The 21,274-nt window shown below is 42.3% G+C and overlaps 1 protein-coding gene across 3 annotated transcripts in view; it reads left to right on the top strand.

Annotated features, from left to right (window-relative positions):
• The window catches only part of POC1B (POC1 centriolar protein B), a 97,618-nt gene that overhangs the window by 23,372 nt on the left and 52,972 nt on the right, over nt 1-21,274 (top strand). For all 3 annotated transcript variants that reach the window (XM_023257291.2, XM_023257289.2, XM_023257290.2), the window contains exon 4: nt 3,665-3,844. In XM_023257291.2, coding sequence (XP_023113059.1) covers nt 3,665-3,844 — 180 coding nt within the window. The remainder of the gene's footprint in view (nt 1-3,664; nt 3,845-21,274) is intronic.

Genomic DNA, 21,274 nt, shown 5'->3' with positions numbered 1-21,274 from the left:
TTTTTTTTTTTTTGTGCCATCACCCAAGAGAATCTCCATGCTGAGAAATCCGAACATTACCCTAATGGTAGCACAAACTACTGAAGAGAAGTGACATGTTGTAATGACACTGTGGTGGCAATGTAGAGGGGAACTAGGAGGGAGGGAGACTGGTTTGGGGTCCAAAAGGGAAGATGTTTTCTAAAATCCTTAACTTTGGGGATTTAGGGCTAGTGGTTTTGCTGTCTTCAGCACATCACAACTTCAGGCTCCCAGTACTAATTCTAGGAACTCTCAGTGAACAAACTGTACAAGGGTAGATGAGCTAAAAGCACACTGAGTCATTATTTGTACTGGCTGATCCCAGTGCAACAGTTAGGCTTATGTAGATGTCTCTGTTTCCTCTTTCTAAATCAAATCATATGGGGCCAGGGCAATCGTGGATTATGTCAGTGGGATGGAAGCTGGTATATCAGTTATTGCGGTTTAACAATCCTCAAAACTTAGCTTAATACAATAACTGTCATTTCTCATAATTTTGTGGGTTGTCTGGGTGATTCTTGTGCCCCATTTGATGTTGGCTTTACTCATGCAGCTTATTAAGCACCTCACTCATGTACCTGGGGCCTGGTGCTGGTTATTGGCTGGGGCATCCTGTCTTCCAGTGGCCTCTCTCCAGCAGGATAAGGACTTCTGACCATGTGCCAGCCGGGTTCTAGGACAGTAAAAATGGAAGCTGCTAGGCCCTTTGAAGGTCTAGGTCGGAAACTTCCACGGGGTCACTTCTGCCTCATGTTATTGGCCAAAGTAAGCCACAGCCAGCCCAGATTCAGAAGGAGGAGAAAGCGGTAGAATCTACCTCCTGGGAGTTGGGGGCGGGCAGTGTGTGTACAGGGATGAGAGGGATGCTGGCAGCTGTATGTGCAGACATTACGGCTGGTGACTGGCAGGCTGAGGAGGAATGGCAGGAGCAAGCGTGGAAGCGGTTCCGGCCTGGAGTTCGTCACAGTGGGCAGTCCAGAGAACTTGGGCTGAAAGCGAAGGCAAGTTTGTGGGAGGCAGAGAGCCAATGTCAAGGCAAGGTGGGGAACTGCTAACCAGTTAAACAGCTGCACGACAAACACAAGGCACTCCTGTCGTGGGTTTTTATATCCGGTTGAGACCGGATCCAGGGGTTGGACTAGGCTGTAGCCGAGAAGAAACCCCCTGAGAAAGAAGGCAAGCAGGATAGGTTGCTGGAGTGTGGACTGTCTCCTGGCTTCCCAGCCACAGCAGATGCCAGTCTTGTCTTTGTTTTCTCTAGGCCAAACTCCCCTCCTAACTGCTACTCCTAGAACTTCCCCTTGAAACCTTACTGAACCAGGCTCTGAATGCTCCATCCCATTTCTTTAAATATCAATTTTTGTTTTTCCTGGAGTAATATATATCAGGTGATGGAGATTTATTACCAGGTCACTTTTGCCTTCTACAGACCACTGGAGGGATAAGCCAGGATGGATCTAGGAACCTTTAAGTAGTGACTCTCACCAGTGGAATTCAACAAAATGTATCTAGCTTTTTTCATATGCCTGATATTGTGCTAGGGGCTGATCTTAAAAAAAATAAAAAATAAAAAAAATTTTTTTTAATGTTTATTTATTTTTGAGAGAGACAGAGACAGAATGCAAGTGGGTTAAGAGGGAGACACAGAATCCGAAGCAGGCTCCAGGCTCCGAGCTGTCAGCACAGAGTCTGACGCAGGGCTCGAACACATGAGCTGTGAGATCATGACCTGAGCTGAAGTCAGATGCTCAACCGGCACCCCTAAAAAAATTTTTTTTAATGTTTATTCATTTTTGAGAGAGAGAGAGAGAGAGAGAGAGAGGGAGAGGGAGAGGAACAGAGAGAGAGGGAGACACAGAATCTGAAGCAGGCTCTAGGCTCTGAACTGTCAGCACAGAGCCCCGTGAGGGGCTCGAACCCACCAGTGGTGAGATCATGACCTGAGCTGAAGTCGGCCACCCAACCGACTGAGCCACCCAGGTTCCCCACCCCCCCCCCTTTTTTAAATTAATTAATTTTTTAAATGTTTGGTGCTGGTCTTATAGGGATAAATAAATCATCATTCCTGTCCTCAGAAAAACTCACAGCTTAATAGAAGGGAAAGACGTCTATTTTTTTTTTTTAAGTACTGTATAATGTAATAAGCAAAATAGATGTAGCAGGTAAGGAGCAATTAAGCCTGCCTGGGTTGCCCAAGGAGGTTAGGGTGGGGGAAGTAATCCAGGGTGAGAAAAAGCAGGAAGTGCAAAGCCAGAGGTGTGTTTGAAGCTCTGGGACTGTTCTGAGTCAAAGTTCAGCGTAACAGCCGGATGCCTTGTGGAAGAACTTGGTCACTGTACCTTTTCTTGGAAGGTAGCCTGTGACACATTTACACTGAGATTTACATGCTTAGAATATGCTTTTAGCGAGGGACTAAGAACAGTATGTAGGTGACTGGAGGGGATAAAAGATTAGAGCAGGGAGACCAGTTAAGAGGCTTTCGCAAAAATCTAGGTAAAGGATACATAGGGTGTATCTATCTGAATGTAAGCAGAGCTGATGTGGAAGAGGAAGAATTGAAAGGATATCTGGCAAGTGATAGCAGTATTTCTATCACTAAATCGGTTTTGTCGACCTATTGGATGTGGGAGGAGAAGGGGGAGTGGTTGAGTATGATTTCCAGGCTCTGCAAATTCTGTTGCCTGATGTGTTTCAAACAGTTATGTATAAATACAACTTTCTAAATGGAAAAAAAAAATTGCTAAGTCTGGATGTAGTATAAAGTGAAGTATCCGGGGGAAATTTGGAGTCCTGACACAAGTAGTATTTCCCAGATGCCACCTTTGAACTCCAGAGTGTCTGCTAGCCTGCCCCTGACTATTTTAACTTTTTTTTTTTTTTCTGGTGTTTTTCCTAAATGCCACACATTATTTTCTCCATCTTTTCTTTCCTATTCTCCTTTTCCCATCCTAGCCAAGAAAAAAAAAAAAAAAAAGCAGCAGCTGAAATTTCAAAGTATTGAGAATTGGAATACAGTTGTTACCATTTGTCCTTTGTTTTGCTTGTGGGTGTAAGATTGGGCCCTGGGTGAGCAAGGCCTCGGATATGCCCCAGGGGTCTGAGTTCTCATTGCTGGTAGGTGGAAACTCCGGTGAGTCAGAGAGTGAGATTACCTAGAGACATTCTGTAAAGGGGGAAATGGCAGAAGGGATGTCTCTTCCTTCCCAGCCCAGGCTGCCAGTCCACACAACTTCCACGTGACCCCAGTTTGAAAACACTTCCTTGGAGCTGTTCACTGAATTGATCTTAGCTTTTCTAGGTTGCAGGTTCCTTAAACTGTTTACTGCTATTTCTAGAGGAACAACAGGAACTTAAAATTCATGGTAGAGATTTGTCCAGGATATTGTTTCTGTAGCTTCTAATTAAAACAAAAACAGCAAGTGCGTTTCTGGGTGGGACCATGAGGGTCTTTTCTTGTTAAGTATCAGTTGTGACTTCAGTGAATAAAACTAGCTTTAAAGAGGGTTGATGAAGAAACTTTTCATACTTTCATCAGTTCTTTTACAGGAGTTAAACTGTTTTAAATGTTTCAAAGACTGTATACTGATTAGATATCGATTATACCTAAATCAAGTTTTATAAATATTACACTGTTTATTTCCAGGAGAGGAAAATCCTCTGAATTTAAAGCTCATACAGCTCCAGTTCGAAGTATAGACTTTTCAGCCGATGGCCAGTTTCTAGCTACAGCTTCTGAAGACAAATCTATCAAAGTATGGAACATGTATCGCCAGCGTTTCTTGTATTCCTTGTACCGACATACCCACTGGGTACGCTGTGCCAAGTAAGTGTGAAGTTTCCTAATGAGATTTCCGCATTTTCTTTTTCCTGCTACGGTCTGTGTTTACCTCCCAACTCCCAGAAAAGGGGATCAAGGACAAATTCATTCATTCTTTCATTCAGCAAGTATTTGTCATGTGCCTGCCATGTGCTGGGAATAATAGTAAGCAAAACAGTCAAAACCCCCTACTGTCATGAGCTTCCATTCTAGAAAGGGGAGCTAGATAATAAACAGGTAGGAAAATGAGACAGTAGGTCAGATGGTGGTAAACAGCTGGATTGGAAGAGGGCTGCAATTTTAAACAGCAACCGCCTCGCAAAGACAAGGTGGTCTTTAAGCAAAGATCTAACAGAGGGCAGGGGGTGAGGCTTGCATGTGTTTGGGAAAGGCCTGTCTCAGAGGAAACCAGTACAGAAGCCCTGGGGTGGGAGCTGGTGGCTGTTTGAAGACCGGCAAGGAGGCTGGTGTGGAGGAGAGTGTGGGGAGGCAACAGGAGCGCCGGGGAGGGAGGCTGCAGCTGGGTCGGGAACAGCTGACGGATGTTCTGAGCGACAGGAGATGCCACTGGAGCATGTGCATCTCTCTGACTAACATTTTATGGTTTTTTTTTTTAACGTTTTTTATTTTTGAGACAGAGAGACAGAGCATGAATGGGGGAGGGGCAGAGAGAGAGGGAGACACAGAATCGGAAGCAGGCTCCAGGCTCTGAGCCATCAGCCCAGAGCCCGATGCGGGGCTCGAACTCACGGACTGTGAGATCGTGACCTGAGCTGAAGTCGGCCGCTTAACCGACTGCGCCACCCAGGCGCCCCTCTGACTAACATTTTAGTGCGATGGTTCCGACTGCTGTGCGGAGAAAAGCTGTCAACGTCAGGGCAGAAGCAGGGGATGTCGTTAGGAGGCTGTGTGCAGTAGCTCAAATCCAGCTTGGACCAGGGTGTTGGCAGTGGAGATTTCAAGAAGTGGTCGGATTCCACCTGCCATTTGCAGATACAACCAACATACTTGCTGTCACATTGCATGTGACAGGGAAGGAAGAACTAAGAGTGACTCCACAATCTGGCAATCTATTGGGACAAGTACTATTGTGTTACAATGTCAACTAACAGCCATGGAGCCCTTTCTATTTCCAAGAGACACCGCCTAAGTACTTAAAATAATTCCCTATCAGAATTAAAATAATTCCCTATCAGAACTGCCCTGGGAGAGTAGGGCTATTGTGTGGGTTTTTTTATTATTATTGTTTTAAATTTTTTTTTTAGGGCTATTGTTTTTTTTCCCCTGTTTTGCAGCTGAAGGAAGTGAGTTTCAGAGTTAAAGTTAGAACTTGTCTATTTGAAAGTGATAGAAGCCCAAAGAAATTATTTCTCTCCTCTCCAAGTTGTTAATTGGCTGATGTTTGGTGACCTTGGAGTAGAGAACCAGGGGCTGCAGGCCTCGAGAGAGACTGTCTACATGCCGGCTCTACTCTCTCAAATGCCCTGGTGGTGAGGTCACTGCCAGCTCTAAGCCGAAGTCCTCATAGCTTTGCGACTGGACAGGAAAAGCTCCTACCTCCAGTTAGAAAAGAACTATGGGCAACTCTCAGCTTGGATCCCGTGCCCATCCCTTCACCAGGGAGTAAGATACTGTGGTTGTCACAGGTTAGCCAGGCACCTGACAGAGACCAGTCATCCCAGTCTGAGGGGTGAGAGGGCATACCAACCATGTGTTCTGGTGGTGGACAGAGAGGACAGCTCTTAAAAGAAGGGGGCTGGCATCGACGTGGTCCCTGGGGGGGAATCTGTGCAGGCTGCAGCCAGCCGACCGTGTGCACACTGTATGAAACAATGTGCCAGGCATCTTCAGCTCTGACGTGGTGGAGTGGTAGTGGGAGCCTCGTTCTGTCTTGTCTTCTGTCCCGTGCTGCTGTCATCATGCTCTTAGTGGGACATTATTGTTCAGGTGCTGATTATAATCTATGGTAGTGAGTCTGAGAAGAAGACAAAAGGTTCTACTTTTAGCCAATAGTTTTTTTCTTCTAGAGTTGTCAGCTACTTTTGACTCTGGCCAAAAGAAATACAGAAAGTATTATTTCTATATATGCCTTATAGCTGTGTGGTCAAGAACATGGACCTGGGACCTAAATACATAGGTTAAAATTCCAGCCCCAGCACTTACCAGCTCTGTGACCTTTGGGAAAATTGCCTAACTTCTCAGTGCCTTAGTTTTCTTACCTGTAAAATTAGGCTGATGATAATAGTAACCTGCCACACAAGTTGTCATGGTATTTAAATGAGTACATACACATAAAGCATTTAGAATCATGCCTCCCATGGAGTAATCACTAGACAAATCTTAACCATCATCCTCATCCTCATTGGACATCTCAATCTTGTTTTGTTTTTAAAGCTATTATATAACTTGAGTTGATAATTTTTTCCCACCTAAGGAGGTGACATATGTGAAGGTCCCAAGAGGCTGGTCAGATCACTTGTATTTGTGTATTAAGTGATGTACACAGAGATCTATCATCTAGTGGATCAATCCCAGAGAACAGACAGAGGCACAAAAAGCTAGGCCAAGTACTGGGAGTCATTATTTAGCCCCCACTAGGACTGACTCTGGAGATGTTTGGCAAAGACACTGGTTTTTGTTACCTTTATCAGGTGGCTCATCAAAAGCAAAACCATTGAATGAGAGCCATTATTTATCCAGTGGGTCCCTATGTGTCTGTTTTCTTCCTGAAATAATTTAAGGTGGTTTATAATAAATGCCAAACAACTAGAGGGAATGAAGAGACATTTCTATGTAGAACCATGTCACCTTGGGTAGTGCAAATTTGGCAGGTGTAGCCTGAGTTTCCTGCAACCAAGGGATTGATGGAATGATGGTGGCTGACATGTCTTCATGTTTTTAAACAAAAAGGAATCCCGACAAGTTGTTCAGATAAGAGAAAATTTTTCCTGTAGAAGATTCTAGGAGATATTTTATTCCTTGTCCTTGTACCGAAGCATGTATGTATAATATAAATGCTAAAGAAGGGGCGCCTGGGTGGCTCAGTGGATTGAGCGTCTGACTTCAGCTCAGGTCATGATCTCCCGGTTTGTGAGTTTGAGCCCCACCACACCCCACCCCACCCCCTTCGGACTCACTGCTCTCAGACTGTCAGTGCAGAGTCTGCTTCGGATCCTCTATGCCCCTCCCCTGCTTGCGCTCTCCAGTTTTTTAAAATAAATGTTTTTTAAACATTTAACATAAAAATAAATGTTTTTTGAAAATGCCTAAGAAAAGGTATTGCTACTGTAAGGCAGAGGAATGTATAAAAGGTTGAAAAGGTCACCAATAATATAAAATTTTGGTCTTCAAAATATTCCTTTTATTTTTTTTTGGTCAATCCTTCAAAGTTTTTATTCTTTTTTGTTTGTTTTGGGTTTTTTTTTTTGTTCCTGCTTTGTACCACATATCTGTGCTGCGTGTCAAGTAGGTAGAAATGAGAACTGCAGCCTTAGCCTCAAGGAGCTTTTCTGTTTTATGGTTCAATGGAAACAAAACACATACAAAATAAGTATAAAATGATGTCTCCTATGGGAAGATGACGCACAAGGGGTAAGGGCAGTGGGGCATTGAACTGGACTTGTGTGAGGAAACACCAAGGAGGACATTGCAGGCCCAGCACTGAGGGACGGACAGGAGAAGAAGAGGCTTGCAGCCGTCTCGTCAGATGGGGACTGGTGGCCTGCCACTCACAGAGGGAAGGAGCAGGAGTAAGCTCTGTGGCCTGGGAAAATGTTTTGTGCTCTGGGAATGTTAAATTTTCAGCTGTTGCCTGGCACAGGAAGTAAAGTGGGATGAGGGAGAGGAAAGGTGGGGAAGGCTCAGGGCCATGGGTGTTTTGAAAAGACTTTGGACTTCATCCTCCAAGTAACACGGAGACACTGGAGGGCTTGGGATTGGGAAGAAGCATGATCGTTCCTGAGCTCTTTGTAAAATGCTCTTACAACCCACAGCATGACTGCTTTAGATGGTTGGCGTGAGATAGGTCAGGATTCACATGCCTGTCACATCGTTACCCTCGGGCGAGTTAGTCCATGGTTCTCAGCCTCAGCGGGAGGTGAGGGTAACGAGGCTTCTCAACTGGACTGTTGTGAGGATGAGAAATATAGTGTTCAGGACTGTATGACGCCACAAGCCTGCCCTACCTCCCGCTGAGTAACATTAGGGAGAGACTTAGGAACTGGGGAAGGGCCCAACATTTGGTTTTAAACCTCTCATCAATTAGAGAGGAGAAGACAGTGGTGGAACCCTGCACTTCTGTCTGCTTAGCATCTGTTCTGTTTTCTGGTGACGGTGCCCAAGCATTCCCTAAGCTTTCCCTGAGCCCTCCCCTACAGTCCCTCTGTATGTGTATAGGTACTGGTGTGGCCTGATCTCCAGTCCCAGGAGAGGGCATTCAGCTCAGGCTTGCCATCCAGAACAGGGCATCTCCCTCCTATAGGAGTTAGTGAGTCTTGTTAGAACAGCAGGCCTTTCCCCTGAGATTGCTACTTTAAGCTTCTTCTTTTTTTTTTTAGTTTATTTATTTATTTTAATAATCTGTACACCCCATATGGGGCTCGAACTCATGACCCTGAGATCAAGAGTCTCGTATTCTTCCGACTGAGCCAGCCAGGCACCCCTTGGGCTTATTGAAACCTGTGGTTACTGAGGGACACCGTTGGCTAACAGTTGACCTGAGAGTGGTGCTGATTCAGGGGACAGCAGAGCTGTGAGCTTGAGAAAGAAAGAATTGCTATCTGATTACATGGTATGGTTTCTGGATACAGTTATACCTGGTTTTATTAACATGTGTTTGTGTGTGTACGTGTGTGTGTGTGTGTGTGTGTGTGTGTGTGTGTGTGTGTGTGAGAAATGAGCCTTAAAAATTCTCTCACTTTAAAAATTTTTTTTAATGTTTATTTATTTTTGAGAGAGAGAAAGAGAGACAGAGTGTGAGCAGAGAAGGGGCAGGGAGAGAGGGAGACACAGAATCCGAAGCAGGCTCCAGGCTCTGAGCTGTCAGCACAGAGTGTGACGCGGGGCGCAAACTCACGAACTGTGAGATCGTGACCTGAGCCGAAGTCGGGCACTTAACCGACTGAGCATCCAGGCACCCCTCTCTCACTTTTTTTTTTAAAGAGGCATTTTCTGTAAGATGTGATAGCAGAACAGAGTTTGGGAAAAGTGGGGGTTATTCTCACATCCAGTGATGTGCACTCAAGACATCTGTTTTATCTTCACCCCCAGTACCACAGTCTTAGTTTTAGCATCAGGGGCTCTCGTAGACACTTTTGCAGTAACCTCCTAAATGGTCTTCCTAACTTCAGATTTGCCCCATTCTCCCCCCCACCCCCCCACCCCCACCGCCCTGCCGCCTCCAAAGAGACCTTTGTGAAATGCAAATCTGGTTGTACTGTTCCTCAGGTTAAAGCTATTGGTGACTCCTTGCCCTGGCTTGTCTGCTCTGCCTTCCTGTCACAACTTTGTCTTTGTCCCCTTCCCCATCCCCTTCTTGCAGCTATACTGAGCTCCTGTGTGTTCTGCTGCGTTCTGTGCCTTTTCCAAGTGCTGCCCGCTGTGCCTGGAATGCCCCCGAATCCACCACCCCTTTCCCCATGAGGCTCTGCAGCTCTCCTTCCAGGAAGTGTTTACGGTTCTCCCAGGCCCCACTTATTGCGAGTCCTCTATGCCACTGAATTGTCTTGCTTATGAGGTCCTGTCTGCTTAGGCCTCTCTTCCCTATTAGATTTCAATTGTAAGTATTTTGTTCAGATTGTATTCTCTTGACAGGCCCTGTTCGAAATTCTGTAGATACCATAGAAAGCAAAAGAAAACTCCCGGTCTCGTGGAGCTCCTTCTACCAAAGGGAGATAGACAATTAAAAAATGTACTAGTGATATGTGCCCTGCAGGAAAATACCGTGGAGTCACAAGGTAGAGAGTGATGGGGTTGGCAGGTGCTCCTTTACACATGGCTCAGGGAAGACATCCCTGCTTAGGTGACTCTGAAGGGAGGGAGCTGATGAGGCGGGTGTGAGGCAGAGTCAGACGGTGTGAGAAGCACTGCAGTGTCATGATGGGGTGGGGAAGTCTCAGAGGAGTTGTGCAAAAATGTGGGTTGAATGAATCAGTGAGGGGTGTGCAGGTAGTTTTGGTAGGAGTTTTCCAGGGGCTTCTTCAAGGAAGAGTCATTTCTGTGGGTTTTTAATATCGAACGTAGGAGGACTGTACATGCATGTTACGAAGGAGAATGTTTATGGGGCTTCACTGTTCCGTTTCGGCCGATCCCTATTCAGATTGACAATTTTGTACTGAGCTTGCCTACTCTTAATGGAATGCCTTTATCTCTCTGGTGCCTTGTGGTTCTGTTCTTTTGTTTTTATCAGTTCTTTTCTTACTGTTTGGCATCAGTGATTCATGTGAAACTCTTCCGAGGTCTCTCTGGAGGAATGTTCTTTGATAAATAATTTGGTTAAATCGAATGGGTAAGGATTTCATCTTCTTGGCAACTTTCCGTATGTGTGCTCTACAACATGTTTAGAGATTCTTCCTCATGTGTTTATTGTAATCTTTTTTTCCTTGGCTCATGCTACTGTAGTTAGACAACAGGAGCATTGAGAGGGCCCAACTGACCACTCAGGTCCACTCAGGCCAGCTGACAGCCTGCAGTGTTTGTGCAGCTTCCTGTGAGAACTTAGCCTTGCTAGGGTCAGCCCAGTTCAGGACTTTCTTCCAAAGTTCTGAAGGCCCATTTTCACTTTTTACTCAGAGGTGAGAATGCTCAGGGGGCACTGAGTCATGCTTAATAAACTTAGGAGAGTCTGAAACATAAGCCAGATGCCAATTTATTTATTTATGACAACAACACTAACTTTCAAAGGGACTAGAATGTTTGTCTGTCTCAGTCAGGGCCTTCCTCCTTCACTGACAGAGTCAGAACAAGAGCTCGAAGGGCCCTGGAATGAAAGCAAGAAAGTTTGTTGAAAAAACAAAATCTTGATGGACAGTTTTCTCAGGTTTGAATAGAGCAATGGGGCCATCTCTGCCACATGCACACACCTGCCAAGGAAACTGCATGATCAGCTGGTCGGGTGCCCCCTCCCCCAGGCCAAGCAGGAGACACACTGACAACGCTTGCCTCTGGCGGTTGCTGGGTGCTTCCTCTCTGGTAACAAGTGCTGCAGTACAGTTGATTGGATTCAGCAGAGAGGCAGTGCCCTGTAGTACAGCTCCCTCGCATGTGATCCTGGGAACATGCCTCAATCTCTCCGAGCCTTGCTTGGTCTGCTCTCCTATAAAATGGGTACAAAGAGGTACCTTCCTCATAGAGTCTTCGTGAAAATTAAAGTGAGTGAATATAAAGTGTCAGTTCATGTCAGCTATTAACTCCCTCATATTCCATTTTTTTTTTTCTTTCTACAGATTTACTGGAGTCACCAATTAGGTTGTGTTCCCAAGTCATTTCGCACATTTGCACACAGTGTTTGGGGTTGCCACTACAAGTAGCTACTATTTATCCATTGGCTGTACTTCATGTATTTAACTATCAGAGGGTAACTTTATTTCTAAATACTTGGGTCTGAAAATCTCTGCCTTTTAATTGGAGAGCTTAACCCATTTATATTTATGTAACTCTTCCTATGCTTAGTTTTAAGTCTACCATCTTACTCTGTGTTTTCTATTTGTCCCATTTGTTTATTTCTTTCTCCCTTTCTTTTGGATTGCTTATTTCTTAGTATCCCATTTTATCTCCTCTTTGGGCTTTTTAGCTTTATTCTTTGTCTTGGGTTTTTGTTTAGTGGTAACCTCTAGAAGTTACAGTCTACATCCTTAATATATCACAGTCTACTTTTGAATTAATTTGTGCAGTTTTATATATAATATTAGAACTTATAAAAGTTCTAATGTCAGAACTTAGAAAAATTTATCTCCAATTTCCCAATTCTTAATAGTTTTACATCTGTATATGGTATGAGCTCGCAATTCATTTCTTTTAAATAAGAAACAAAAAAGTCTTTATATTTGCCCTCATATACTTTTCCAGTGCTCTTTAAACTAGATCCAAGTTTCCACCTGGTATCATTTCCCTTCAACCTAAAAAACTTCAGGTACTATTTCTTGTAGTGTGGGTTTCCTGGTGATGAATTCTCTCTTTTTGTGTATCCATTTTGATTTACCTTACCTTATCTTATCTTGAGAGAGAGGGAAGGCACAAGTTAGGGAGAGAAATGCTCTTAAGCAGGCTCCATGCCCAATACAGAGCCTGATATGGGACTTGATCTCAAAACTGTGAGATTATGACCTGAGCTGAAATCAAGAGTTGGACCCTCAACTGAGCCACCCAGGCACTCCTGTTTATCCTTTTTTCTTTTTTTTTAATATGAAGTTTTATTCATATATGGAAACTAAACACTACAAAAAAGGGCAATCATGGGCCCTGGAATCAGACAAGAAACATGATAAAAATTTTTCCAAAAATTCTTATACAATCATTTGTATGAGAAATAGCTATTTTTGATATGCCCTGTTTATCCTTTTTAAATAATATTTTTGCTGAGATGTAGAATTCTAATTTAGTGGATACTTTTTCTTTTAGGACTTAGGGGATGTCCTTTCAGTGTCTTCTGCTTTGCATTTTTTCTTTTTTTTTTTTTTCATGTGAAGGCAGCAGTCATTTTTATTGTTATTCTCCTATATGTAATGCACCTTTTTTTTTAATAGCAATCTGACTGTAATGAGCCTACCTATGGTTTCATATATTTTTCTCATGGTTTATGGAACTATGTGGATATAAGGATTGATATTTTTATCACATTTGGTAAATTTTTGTTTATTCTTCATATATCTTTCTGCCCTCATTTCTTTCTCATCTTTTTCTGGGATTCCAAATTCACATATGTTGAATTTTGATATCATCCCATAGTTTTTTGAGGCTTTGCTTGTTTTCTCAAATTTTTTTTTCTCTTTGCGCTTCAGTTTGTATAGTTTCTATTGGCCTATCTTCAGCTTCCCTGGTGTTTCTGTTCCAGCAATGTCTAATCTACTGTAAGCTTACCCATTTCTCTGATGAGATACCTCATTTGTTTGTTCATTATGTCCATCATTTCCTTTAAATCCTAAACATATTTATAATAATTGTTTAAAGTTCTTGTCTGCTAATTCTAACATCTATGTCCTATCTAGGTCAAGATTCTCTGCTTCTTTGTATGTCTTGTGATTTTTTAAAAATTGTGTGCCCACTTGTTGGGAGGAACACTGGGTGTTGTATGGAAACCAATTTGACAATAAATTTCATATTAAAAAAATAATAATAAAATAAAATTGTGTGCCCAAACATTGCTAAGTGTTTGAGAACATAAAGTACTCTATCATCTCTAAAAAGTGTTGAGTTTTGTTCTGGTAAGCAGTTAACTCTTTGATGGCTCAACTAGATTCTCTTGAGGTTTGGATTTAGACTGTTTTAGAGTAGCCTTGACACTTGGGCTATAGTACTAGTGGCCTTTCTGGGGCTGCCACCAAATGTCTGAAGCATTCTGCAAAATCTGCCCAGAACTTGAACATCTCTCAGTTCTATGCAACCTCTGGCATCTTTGTTCAGCTCATAGTCTTCAGTGGTTGTTCTCTGCCAAGCCTTTTTGCCCAGAGCATTAGCAGCTTTGTTTTTGACCAAACTCAAGGGGCCTCAGAGGCAGATTTTTTTTGGTTTCTGCTCTTCATAGCTCCTCTCTCACACCCTGTCTTCAAACTTCCAGCCCTTTAGCCCAGTTCTGCATTCTGATTTTTGTTTCCTCTGCTCAGTTGGACTGCTGCTGTCTCCTTGGGCTCTATGTCTTTGTGCCATGGTTTGGAAAATACTCCCGGGTAGAAATCTGGGTTAGGTTTGGTGTTCGCCTCGTATGTGTTATCTGCCTCTCACGATTCACAACTGTGTGCTATCTCTTCTCCGGTGCCTGAAAACAGTTGCTTCATATATTTTGCCCAGTTGTATGATTGTTTATAGTAGGAGAATAAGTCTGATAACCATTAATCCCTCTGTCTAGAACTTCTGTCAAAGGAATTTATTGGAGCCTACCAAGCCAATTTCAGAATTCACATGGGTGAGTTAAACGTGTAAGAATAGCCAACAAAAAAAATGACCAGAAAGAGAATAAGAAGAAACTTGTCCAACCAGCTGTCAGAACACAGTATAAAATTACAGAAGTTAGGGGTGCCTGAGTGACTCAGTCGGTTGGGCATCTGACTCTTGATCTTGGCTCAAGTCATGATCTCCTGGTTTGTGAGTTCGAACCCTGTATTGGGCTCTGTGTTGGCAGTCTGGAGTCTGTTTGGGATTCTGTCGCTCCCTCTCTCTGCCCGCCCCCCCTCCTTGTGCACATGCATGTGCTCTTTCTCTCTCCCTCTCTCTCTCTCAAAATAAATAAATAAATAATGGGGCGCCTGGGTGGCGCAGTCGGTTAAGCGTCCGACTTCAGCCAGGTCACGATCTCGCGGTCCGTGAGTTCGAGCCCTGCATCAGGCTCTGGGCTGATGGCTCAGAGCCTGGAGCCTGTTTCCGATTCTGTGTCTCCCTCTCTCTCTGCCCCTCCCCCGTTCATGCTCTGTCTCTCTCTGTCCCCCCCCCCCAAAAAAATAAATAAACGTTGAAAAAAAAATTAAAAAATAAATAAATAAATAAATAAACTTAAATAAAATAAAATTATAGAAATTAAAATATGGTGATAGTTGTATAATATTAGGAAAAAAAGGTCATAGAAAGACTAGAAGCATAGCCATGTATGTTTTATGATAGAGGATATTTCCAATCAGTGGGGAACTGGATGGACTGTTTAATATAAAGTTAAAACAACTGGATTTCTGTTTGGAAAAATATAAGTGGGATTTCTATTGCATACCATACATTTACCAAATTTGTAGATGAATTAAACAACTAAATATTAAAAATTGTTCAAGTGATACTGCTCTTCCTCCTGATATATGAGCAGTGTATTGAAATGAATGTAGAGGGTTAGCAGAGCAATTGTTTTTCCCTTTAGTATTTGAATTTTAAACATACACCGTGGACTTAAGTAATTAAAATTCTGCGTCTGTCTGTGTTTAGTACTTACCATAAGTTTGTTCTTGGAGCCTCGACCTATTCTCTGTGGCATAGAGATGGTGCCTATTCATGTAGGAGGTGATGAATAACTAGCTATGTTCTGTGGAGTAGTGTCATTTATGATGATACATTTTAATTCACAGAAATATTTTTAAGATATGCTGTCTATTGGAAAATATATTCATGCTTTTAAAATATAAATTAGTATAGTCTTTTTAGAAATCAATTTGCAAACTATATCAGATGTCTTTGGTGCAGTGACTTCACAACTGGAAATGTATTCTAAATACCCTTTTGTATGCAAAAGAAAAAACTTTGTATTCAGAGGTATTGCTTTCAGTATAATTTATAATGGTGAGATATTGGAAAGAACCGATTTTCCAAATAAAACTATTTCAAAAAATTTATACTATTATGTAGCCATTAAAAGGAGAGTATATGCAAGTAATAACATGAAAATGTTCATGTTGGGGTGGGGAGCAAAATTCAGAACTCTAGATTATAATATAAAAGATAAAGTACCTATCATACGTACAATGGTTAAGTGTGATTTTGAGTGATGGCACTATGGACTGTCTTTTTACTTACTGTATTTTCCTTTTTTTAACATTAAATTTTTCTTTAATGACTAATGAAGAAAACATTGATCATTATATATATAATGTTATCTTTTTTTAGTGGCAAAGAAATTTTCTAATAGGTAAACTTATTATAGCCCTGTATTTTTTAAAATAATGTATATTCTTGGATAATGTGTGCTTTTTTATAGTGTCCTCAATCAAAAATAAGTAGAGGCTATTGAGCCAACTTGTCCAACATTATTGCTTTTCCAGGATTAATTTTTAGGGGAAAAGTCTACCTTTAATTTTCAGTTGTTGGTAGTGTTACAAGTGATTTTTGACCATCTGAATTGCAGAGATTTTTCTTTGTAGTGGCAAGAGATATATACATATAATAGATATATGTATGTGTGTATGTATGTATATAATCGACCTTACCATTTTAACCATTTTAAAACATACAGTTAGATGTCATTAGGCATATTCATGCTGTATAACAAACTGTAGCTTTTAAACAGCAGCTTTCATTTGCTCTAATATTAAGTTAGACCCAAATATCTTAAACAAATTTTTTAACTGTCTTAAATGTTTCCTAGGGACCTACTCCGTGCCATGCACGGTGTCTGGGGATGCAACAGTGAACAAGACAGACATGGTTTCTGTCTTCTTGGAGCTTACATGTGTTGGGGAAGTAAACAGAATGCTTGATTGCAAGGATGACCTAAGTATGAACCGGAGCTACTCTAAGACCACATGCTGAGGAACTAACCTACTGGGGGTCAGGGGGTGGCAGTCTGGAAGCCTTCCTGAGGAAGTGACACTGAGCAGAGACTTACAGGATGAGTAAAATCTTCTTATGTATTTTAAACTAGATAAAGAGTAGGGGGCACCATTTGAGGCGCAGGGAACAGCACATGAGGAAATGCCCGAGGCAGGAGCAAGGACCTGAGAGAAGAGGGGTGTGTGCCAGGAAGAGTAGGGTGATAAAGGGACCGGAGGGCAGACCCCAAGGACCTGGTAAGCAGTGGTAAGGATGCTAGGCTTTTCACCAAGGGAAATGCAAAATCATCAAAGGGTTTTAATCAGAGGAATGGGATTCAATGTTTAAAGATCACTTCTGTTGCTTGCAGAGGATAGAAGACATTGGTTCCCACTGTGGTTTGAAGAGACAGGAACTGATGTGTGGAGTGTGGAGGTGTAGAGGAGGAAGAGGCACAAAGCATGACTCCTAGGCTTCTGGCCTGAGGGACTATTTGCTGAGAAACGGCACACTGGAGAAGGACAGCTTAGGGAGGAAGACGATGAGTTCAGATTTGGACAAGCTCAGAGTTGGAGGTGCCTGCAGGATATGCAAGAGGAGACGCCCAGTAGGCAGTTACACTTATGGGTGGAGATCCCAGGAGAGAAGTCTGGGCATATAAATGGTAAATGACCCAACAAATAATTAACATGTGTCATGGCATACTTAAATCTTTTTATATCTCTTTCATCTGCTTTCTGTCTCTCAGCAGCTGTAGGAATGAATCCTGTTACTGCAATTAACAGATGGGTTCTCTTCTGATGCTGACCAACACTTAAAAAAGTATAAATGTTTTGCTTATTGCCTTGAACTTCACCTTCAGTGTGTAAACACAGAATCCCACCAAAGCAAACTCTGAGACTGCCAGTATATTTTTTTAATGAGTCTATGAAAGTTTAGTTCTGAATGCAGTCCAAACACCCTCATTATACAAATAGAAAACAGTGGCCAGTGTGGTTTTGAATTTCATAGGGTTACATAGCCGGACAGTTGCAGAATTGGCCCTAGAATTCAGGACCGTGTACTGACTGGACAGTCTATTTCCACTACTTTTTACTGCTTCCCCCTCCTATTGAATAGCTGCTGTCTTCAAAGTCCAATTACTAATTATTTATTTCTCAGTAGACATGGAACAGTGCCTACTCTGTTTGGTGTCAGAAGCCTGAGGGCTGGAAATGTTTTTTTTATAGAACATTTATTCCAATGATAAGAGATTTCCAAAGGAAGTTTTTGGTTTCTTATGAAAGCACTTTGAAACTTCTCATGTGGTTCATGGACCCCTTTGGCTCTCTAATATGTGAATAGCTCTATGGCTGTGCATATGGTAATACAATTTTACATACAGTTGCAGGAACTCCATAGATTCCAAGTTAAAGAACTCCTGTTATGCCACTGGGCTATTCTCAATGACCTGTGAACCAGTTTTTCTAGAAAGAAGTTCAGTAGTTTCCTGATTCTCTCAAATAAGTACCAGTATATTTAAGAGATTGAACAGTGGTTCAATTAACTTCCCAGATGCCTTACAGACAGTTCCTGTCTGCTCATCTGCCAGTCACTATTGACTAATATAATGTCTATCTCTATGACACACTTTCTGGAAGTTTTAAAAGGTAGTCGAGTGGTGCTGAATTAGAGAGTTAGAAATCTGGTGATGTCTCAGTAGAAATTTTATATCCTCTTAACACTCTTAAAATTGATAACCCAGTTAGATGTTGCTTAAGCCCTGACAAAGGAAAGGACTGTCCTTTACTGACCGAAGTCAGGGCAAAGAGAAGCCTCTTTTATTGGTGCCAACCTATTTTTGATGTATCTAATTCAAAATAAAAGGAGAGAAGAGAAGATACAAACCACCAGCCTCACTTATAACCCTTCCCAAGGCAACCCCCCCCCCCCCACAAAACAAAACAAAACAAAACAAAACAAAACAAAACAAAACACATATATAGAGAACATATGCAGGCATTATAACGTGGTGTCCGGAGGAGGGGGGCAGCCTTAATCTCCGGTCCCCCTTTGGTCATGTTGAGCTGGGGTAGAACACCCCCCACCCCACCCCTCACCAGGTTCTTCCCCTCCTTTCCCTCCACTTATCTGACTTTTGCATCCCCTTCATTTCTTTAGTACCTAGAAGTTCTCCGGGGCTATAGCCCTTCCTGCTCAGGATGAATTTCTAGCCGGCCAAGATACCCCCTTTTCTTTATTCACAAGTTTCTTTAAAATCCTGTTGCTTCCGTGGAACTTCTGTTGACAAATTGGCACCTTTTTGTTTCAAACTCTTTTCTTAGCACTATCTAAAATACTGCTGTGAGCCCTTCCTAGAGTGCAAACGTCATGAAGGCAGGGATCTTACCAGTCTCATTCACCACTGTATTCCAGTTACCCAGGACAGGGCCCAGTGCCTGGTTTTGGAGGTATAAAATATTTGAATCAATGAATATGTTCCCCCAGAAACTCCCCAAGGACACTGACAACGTATGGCAGCAGAGGCCGGTTTTTATTAAAGGATAGTCTAGTGGTTAGCCTGTCAGGTAGAGCCCAGTCACCTGGCTTCCTAAGAGCACTGCCTCATGGTTTCCCTCCACTTTAGAACTTTCTGTGGTTACCCAGAAGCCACACTGAACTTCTGTGCTCTAAATAATTTAGCCAGTTGAAGAAAGTTGCCTTTCTGTCAGGGACTTAAGCAGAGTGACTGAGAGGTTTGGCTGTGGAACCGGACTGCCTGGTTCAAATCTTGCTGCTGTGTGACTCTGGCAGTTTACTGATCCCTTTATGTGCCTTGGTTTATTCACCTGTGATATGAGGCGACCAGTAGCACCTGTTTAGTAGGATTATTTTGAGGATTAAACAAGTTGTTATAGGTAATGTGTTAAGAACCATTCTCGGACATGTGTGCTCAATAAATGTAGGCAGGATAACGATGATAATGGAGGTGGTGGTATTTGGCCAATAATGTCGAAGTTGAGTATTTTTATACTTTGTTTTTAATTTGATCACTTCATCTTTATATTAAACATTTCTTTTGTCATGGCTTTCTTAAAATGTAAGGATCAAGTGATCTCTTAGAAATACTTATTTAAAATACTCACATTAAGTGATTTCTAAAAGATAACTTGTTGGGGCACCTGTGTGACTCAGGGGGTTAAACGTCTGACTCTCGATTTCAGCTCAGGTCACGATCTCACAGTTCATGGGATCAAGCCCCATGTTGGGCTTTGTGCTGACAGTGCAGAGCCTGCTTGGGATATTCTCTCTCTCTCCTTCTCTCTCCCCCTCCCCCACTAATGCTCTCACTCTCTTTCTCTCTCAAAATAAATAAACATTAAAAAAAGATAACATTAAGAAACAGTTTGAGGGGCGCCTGGGTGGCTCAGTCGGTTAAGCGGCCGACTTAGCTCAGGTCACGATCTCGCCGTCTGTGAGTTCGAGCCCCACGGCGGGCTCTGTATGGACAGCTCAGAGCCTGGAGCCTGTTTCAGATTCTGTGTCTCCCTCTCTCTGACCCTCCCCTGTTCATGCTCTGTCTCTCCCTCTCTCAAAAATAAATAAAACGTTAAAAAAAAAAAAAAGAAACAGTTTGATTCTATGTATTAGTTGCATTACTATGTATTATTATATTTTCATAAGGATACTGAGCAGGTTTTTCTTCCCTGGTCTGTATAACATATGCTTCATCTACTTGAAGCCTTTCTATAATACTGTCCTTCATATGTTAATCTTTCTCACATATTTTCTGGAGGAAAAGATTAATAACATACTATGTTATTATAAAATCAAACTGAACTACCCAGCTCGGAAGACATTTTCTTGCAAGGTTACTTGCCCGAATTTAAAAGATTATTTCACAAAGAACTTAATTACGTTCCTATGTCCCTTTTTTTATATGGTAAATCCATAAATGACAGATTCAAAGTTTCTGTCAGGAAGAATTATTTTTAGGTTAGCCTTAAGAACAGAGAGGGAGGAGAGGAGTGAGAGAACACGAAACACCCCTTCAATTATAATCCACACCCTTAACTGATGACCTTTATAGTAATCTGGGCATAGAGGGAAAGTACAAATAAAATGAAACATAATTGGTCTATGACCTAAGTCTGTCGTTTTTTGTTGTTATTACTAAAATATTAATAATAAAAAACTATTCATAGTTTCCCAATGGTCTAAAAATTTTCAGTTTTTTTTTTCTTGGTCTTCTACTCTTCTGTTTTTCTCCTACCACTTAGGGGAAAAAGAACGAACTTTGGAAAGATTCTTAAAGGAAGAGAGTGCATAAAAACAGTAGATGAAATGTCTGAGAATGCACTCATTTGTTTTTAATGGGACATGTGGATGATAGGTGTGTCCATGAATCAGGACCTTCAGTTCTGTATAAATGAGCTATCCACTGGAGATTTAGGGCCTCCCAAGGTCCAGGAAACGACAGGCTTGGGGAGTTGATGCTTTTGTTGGTAGTATCATTTAATTTTAATTCTCAACATGCCAATCTGTTTCTTCTGAAGAGCTTCAGTACAGGGTTAGTGGGATGAATAGTAAAGGCTCTCTTAGGTCACATGGATAATACCAGAAAATGACAAAAATAGAAGAAAGAGACAAAAAATACTTATGGGCCACCTGGGTGGCTCAGTTGGTTGAGCGTCTGACTTTGACTCAGGTCGTGATCTCGGGTTCGAGCTTCTCATCGGGCTCTATGCTGACTCAGAGCCTGGAGCCTGCTTCAGCTTCTGTGTCTCCTTCTCTCTCCCTGCCCCTCCCCCCCCCTTTCTGTCTCTCAAAAATAAATAAATATTTTTTGAAAAAAGAATACTGGGGCGCCTGGGTGGCGCAGTCGGTTGAGCGTCCGACTTCAGCCAGGTCACGATCTCGCGGTCCGTGGGTTCGAGCCCCGCGTCGGGCTCTGGGCTGATGGCTCAGAGCCTGGAGCCTGTTTCCGATTCTGTGTCTCCCTCTCTCTCTCTGCCCCTCCCC

This window comes from Felis catus, chromosome B4 (genome assembly GCF_018350175.1).
Source record: "Felis catus isolate Fca126 chromosome B4, F.catus_Fca126_mat1.0, whole genome shotgun sequence".
In the NCBI taxonomy this organism is placed as follows: Eukaryota; Metazoa; Chordata; class Mammalia; order Carnivora; family Felidae; genus Felis; species Felis catus.
This window is presented reverse-complemented; position numbering and strand designations above follow the sequence as displayed.